At 38.4% G+C, this 6,367-nt stretch overlaps 1 protein-coding gene across 1 annotated transcript; it reads right to left on the reverse strand.

Annotated features, from left to right (window-relative positions):
* Positions 1 to 253: 253 nt before the first annotated feature.
* LOC149196104 (methyltransferase FGSG_00040-like) lies at positions 254 to 1,165 on the reverse strand. Its single transcript, XM_089408169.1, has one exon. It carries the CDS (start codon positions 1,163 to 1,165, stop codon positions 254 to 256), a length of 912 nt encoding a protein of 303 aa, XP_089264295.1.
* Between the last annotated feature and the right edge of the window lie 5,202 nt (positions 1,166 to 6,367).

Here is a 6,367-nt window from a genome sequence, read left to right on the forward strand (position 1 = left end):
GCCTGTTGTCCACATGAAACATGGCGGGAGAGGCACTCTCATAAGCAACCGCGACAGCGTTGCTTACCAGGAATAGCTGCCCGGTCCTTATTTCTTGGGTGGTGTAGAGTCCTTGGCCGCGGCTGTCTTCGGTCATCCTGATCTCTAGAGAACCCACGAAATCGGCCACTGTCAGAGGAGAAGATGCGCGTCCGAGCAGGTAGTCCGAAATGTCATACTTGCCATTCAGGCTCTGGGCGTAGAGAGTTTTGGCCTAGTGAAAGGCGTCTTGAATTTCCTTCTGCGTGGGGTTGGCCTTGGCAACTTTCACCAAGCATTTGCATACCGCTGCATACTGCGTGAGACCAATCAGAGCGCGCCCTTTCCTGTAGAACGCTTTGAGATTGCTGGAATCGATCAGAAGCGCCTTGTCAGAATCCTCCAGCGCCAGTTCAAATTCCTTCACCTGAAGCCTTGTCTCCGCCCTGTTGGAATATGCGTGGAGGAGGCAGGTATTGATACTATTATTGTCATTAGAGGACTTCTCGAGCTGAAGCAGAGCGGCATCTATGCATTTCGTGTAATTCTCGGTTGCTGCGTCCCACTTTTGTTCTCTAAAGCATCTGTTGCCCTTTTTTCTCAGGTCCTCCACATCCACAAGAAGCTGCGTGTGCTTCCCTTCATCAATTGCAAACTTAAAAACGTTGGCGGGGTTGTCGACGCGGATGAAAAGGCCACCGTCACTAGCGAACTTGAAATAGGGCTCCTTGATGGCCACCTTGGCACCTCTGGGGTAATGCCTCTTGATGTCGTCCCGAGTGGTAGCAGCGTTGTATATTGCCAGCCTGACGGCGAGGCCGTTATCGTCCTCAAGCAAAGTAATAATGCCGCATATCCTGTTGGCATCCGCGCACAACGTCCCATAAACAACCCGGCCGAGGTGAACTTTTCCGACCTTCAACTCGTTGAAGGAAATGGGGTTCAGCCTTTCCAGCGGAACTGAGCAAGCCGCGCCACCACTGCCACTAGGGTCCGAGAAAGACGACCGTATCTCAAAATCGCATTCTGCTGCGGTCTCCCTTCGCTGACGGGCGAAGTGATCGTGGATTTGAAGGAGGACTCGCTTGTCGAATGTCTCCGTGGCGTCACGGACGAGGGCTTGCTTCTTGAATAACTCTAACCTCATCATTAAGCAAAACAGGTCCTCCATCCTGCTAGTTTCTTATTCCACTTTCCCTTACTAAATTCTCCTGCTGTTAACTATGATTTCAAGTACACGTTCTCCTTATTAATGTGTTGCAGATCTCCTGTGCTAAAGTTATATTTAAATACGAGAGGCCTGGTATCACATTTATCTAAAGCGAAACCCTTCACACGAGTGATGTGCTGATCACTTCTTTTTTCTCTTTTTCAAAAGCAGTACCTCCCACCCTTCATTGTGACAAAAGCAAATTTGAAATCCCATTCTTCATCGTGACAAAAGCTATTTTGAGAACGGAAGAAACGGTTGTGACGTAACGTTATTAGTAATTGGCGTACCCAACCGTATTTGATAACCATTTTTGAGCTTTTTTGGCATATACTTTTTATAAAAAACAAATAATTATAAAGCTGTAATAATTTTTCTAAAATTTATGATTATTTTAATAATAAACTTTTTATAAAATTATATTTATTTATATATGTTAAGGAAGAAAAGATATATATTTATAATATTTACAACTTTAAAATAATTAAATTAGTTATAATTTTCTTTGTGTAATTTTAGAATAATTTAAATAGTTAATTTTTTTTAAAGAGTATTTTAAAATTAAATAAATATTCTTTTAAAATTAAATCAATATTCTTTTAAAAGTTGCCATGGAAAAGTATATATTAAATGAATTTTTATTTTAAACTTCACTCCATAAAATTTGAAGACAAAAATTAATGAGAATAAATTTCACAAAAATCTAGAAATGCACTTTCAGACATGTAGGTAAGGTTACATTGGTTTCACAGGACTTCCTAAATCTAAAAATTAATGAAAACCTAACACAAAACAATGGGGCTTCCTTTAGAACTTTTGGCTTTCTGTAATTTATCGTTTTCTTACATTATATTTTACATTATGAAATTTTATATATAATGCTCAACAAACAATGAGGCTTCCTTTATAACTTTGGGCTTTCTATAATTTATGGTTTTCTTACATTATATTTTACATTATAACTCTAATGAAATTTTATATATAACCCTAAAAATAAGTAAATATTCCTTGCTTCTTAATGAGTACCGATTACTATCAACCCTTGTGAACATTGTGATTTCTAAGGTGATTTTATAATTTATTCAATCATGGGAAAAAAACAATTTTCATTTTTTTTACCTTAATTAAAATGGAAAGCAATATAGATTATGAAAATATTATTATAATTAATAATTTGATAGAGAATTTTTTTTTTCAAGGATTTTTCTGGGCGCATGCACATATTAAACATGTATGCTCCTCGTCGAGATAGAACTCTATTTTGGGAGAAAATCGACAGATCAAACATTTTGAAGATTAATGGCCTTATTTTAGCCAGGGACCTCAATTCCACATTAATGGCACATGAATCATAGGGTTTGCATATTAGGATTCATCCATTGGCGGAAAGGTTACATAAACTATTTGTGAACTGTCATTTGGTAGATATTTTCCCTTTTCCTCTTGTCCCAACAGGGACCAATAGGCGAGCGGGGGGTAGTTACATTAGAAAAGGACTTGAATGCTTCCTGGTTCATAAGTAGTTGTTCGAATGGTTGGGACATCTCCAGTCCTCTATCCACAGAACATACATTTTTTATCACACTCCTATATTATTGAATTGGCAGATGGAGAACATCCGGAAAGGGATCCCTTTCAAATTCAATAAAACTTGGTTGGAGGACTCCGATTTCATTGAGCTCATACACACGATCTGGTTTGATTTGTTTGAACACTACGAAGGCTCCAAGATGCATACAATGGTATATAAGCTAAACACCATGAAATCGAGCACTAGAATTTGGGAGAGGCACAAGAAGAAACAAATGATTTCCAAGTTGAAAAACAGTTCAAAGTTGATATTAGATTTTGGATCGTCCTTGGAACGTATCAACCCAACACAATAGGACCTGGATAAGCTGAGAGGAATGGAAGAATGGAAAAAAGAGATATTTCACATTCAGGATGTCACTTGGCATCTGAAAAGTAGAGCAACGTGGCTTCGCGATGGTGACATGAATACCAAGTTCTTCCATAAATACACCTCCCACCTGAAAATCTGTAACACAATTTGGCTGATAGAATCGTTTGATGATAAAAGATTTAATACAACTAGGGACATCCAAAGAGAAGTTGTCAGGTTTTTTGAACACTTTTATCAAGACAGGGGAGAGGTTGATTTTGAAGACTAGGTTTGGGAAATTAACCAATATTCCACTATGTTTGATGACGAAGCGAATGAGGAATTATATAAGCTTGTCACTTTGCAGGAAATTGAACAAACACTGAGCTCTTTTGCAAAAGACAAAATCCCCAACCCAGATGGATGGACCGTGGAATTGTACATACACTTCTTTGATTTGTTTGGAAAATGCCTCCTGAATATTGTTGAGGAGGCCAAACTGTGCAGGCGGATTTTTGGTGCAATAAATTCCACATTTCTCGCTTTAATCCCAAAGAAATCTTCTCCTAAAACATTCTGGGATTTCAAGCCAATCTCTTTGTGCAATATCTTTTACAAAATTATCTCAACGTTGATTGCTAGGCACATAAAAGGGGTCCAGAGAATAGTTTGGGTTTCTTAACAACCGCCAGATACATGATGCGATAGTTGTGGCACAGGAAGCCATTCATACAATCCATTCGAGAAAAAAGGAAGCGATGGTCATGAAAATTGATTTACACAGAGCATTTGATAGTTTGGATTGGTCTCACATTAGGCTTATTCTGTATAAGGTGGGACTCATAAATCATAATTTCGAATGGATTATGGCTTGCATCTCTTTGGCATGCTTCCCGGTGATCACCAATGGTTTCCCAACACATTTCTTCAAAGCTGGTCGCGGTCTCAAATAGGGATATTCCCTCTCTCCCTTAATATTTCTTCTTGTTATGGATGGAATCAATCTTAAAATAAAAGGAGCTTAGTCATGTAGTATCTTTCAAGGAACCCAGATAACGAGTATTGTTAACATTACTCATTTGTTTTTTGTCGATGATATCTTAACCTTTAGAATTATTTCGAGAGCTCAATGGGAAGCCCTGTTTTACATATTTTCTAGATTTGGGGCCACCTTTGGTCTACAATCCAATGGCGGGAAATCCACGCTATATTATTATGTAGGAGAACACAATGCATGAAATTTTGGCATCATAATAGCACCACTACAAAACGAGATACACTATCTGGGATATCACATTAAGCCATGCGACTACATAATTTCGAACTGGAGTTGGCTAATTCATAAATACAAGTAGAAACTCTCAAACCGGACACACCAATTTTTATCATCGGGTGGCAGATACATTTTAGTCCAGGTAACACTACAACAAATCTATGTTTATTGGGCTCACCTATTTGGATTCCCAATACAATTGTCAAAAAATTCACCTCGATCATGACAAATTTTTTCTTGAAAGGGCTCGAGGTATCAAGCAGTATGAACCTATGTAAATGGTCAAAGTTAACCAAGTCCAAAGAATTTGGCAGACGAGGACTGTTTGAACACCAATCTTTTGGAATAATGCTATTCATTAAATGATTTTAAAGAGCTATAACTGGTAGGGGCATTTAGCAAGATATTGTTCATTCAAAATATATCCAAAACAAAACATTGGAAGATATCTACAAGAACACATGGTCACACAGGAAAGATGGATTGATTATCTGGAGAGGGTACATGAAGATTATGCCTTGCTAGAGGTCAAGAATGGTCTAGGAATATGGAAATGTGGGGATAATTATAATTGGTTCACTTAACATTAAAGGTATGGCAGGTACGCAGGTTCTTCAGGAGCATATGTTGAACTCAATCTACAGAAGAGGTATCTTCTTTTTATGTCAAGTAATAAGAGACATAAAACATAGTTGTCCCATTTGGAAGTCTACGTTAGAATTGGGATTGCCACATGTTGTGGAACACACTTGGCGACAATACATAGACTCACTCAGTCAGGCTGGACTACTTCACAATTTTCAGGGAGAGACTATCACATGAGGAGGGAAGATACATAACCAGGCACCCTTGGTTGCAGACACATATAGGATCTTTGATTACACAACGACGCAATTTCAATCAATGCTCCTAGTTTTACAAGGTATGGAATATCAATATCTGTTGGGTCCCTATAATACTAGTGATTACCCCATTACTATTGTAGTTATACCCCTTATTTATATTTATGTACCCATGTAGTGCCCATATTGTTACTATTGTGCCACATAGAAGCCCACTATTGTTATTGTTGTGCCCTACAATATTATTGTTATGTAGGCTTTGATTGTATTGGGACCACTTAGACTCCTATATATAGAAAGGAGGTATTTTCATTTGTATCATCCAAGAATTGTTCATTTATGTAATGTAAAGGAGGTTGCCCCCTCGAAGAGGCTGAATTCTAAGGCGTGGATCTCTCTTTTCTATCTTTTTGTGAGCTGGTTTCATAACATTTGGTATCAAAGCTTTGGATTCTAGGGTTTCGCTGCTCCAAACAGGTCATCGTGGAATTTTCGCTATAACTTTTTTTCTGTGATGTTTCAGAAGTCGCAAAAAAAACCCATTTGAGAAGACATCGCGCTGAACCTTGGGTCCGAATTTCATAGCTTTTCGCGCGATATTTTCGGAGATACGATCTCAAGACGTTGGTCTTTTTGATGACTCCTGAATTACACTCAAAACAGGTGACCTGGGGAAAATCGTCATAACTTTCTTTCTGAGCATCGGATTGAAGTTTCGTAAGAAGGTACAGAAAGAGGACGGACTGTAGTTTTTTTTGGGTGTTTTTCAGATCCAAAGGTCGAAACAGTGACTCGTGGCACGTCGTACAACTTCGCTCTACTGAACCAGTCTAAAAGAAAGTCACCGTGGGAGATTTCACATAACTCTTCCTTGGAGAATCCAATTTGTCTCAGACTTGTGGCATTGGAAAGAGGACGCAGAAGGCTACTACAGGTAGAAATTTCAGAATTGGATGATCCGAAATTACAGAGATACATCAGATTCAATATCAGGCTTCTATAAAGTGAAAAAAAGGTGTGTAGTTTTTTTTTTAATTTTTGTGTAAGCTTGGTTTAACGGAATTCAAAGGGCATAGTAAAGCATTATTATCGGTAACTGATGCCCTGAGAAAAGAAAATGCAAACACCTAGTAAGGAACCTG

Source organism: Pinus tabuliformis, chromosome 2_2 (genome assembly GCF_031772625.1).
Source record: "Pinus tabuliformis cultivar Carrire ecotype Pingquan chromosome 2_2, CPIR1, whole genome shotgun sequence".
In the NCBI taxonomy this organism is placed as follows: Eukaryota; Viridiplantae; Streptophyta; class Pinopsida; order Pinales; family Pinaceae; genus Pinus; species Pinus tabuliformis.

Excerpts from the sequence above, each read along its gene's own strand:
- LOC149196104 (XM_089408169.1), bottom strand. The coding sequence starts at position 1,165 with ATGAGGTTAGAGTTATTCAAGAAGCAAGCCCTCGTCCGTGACGCCACG.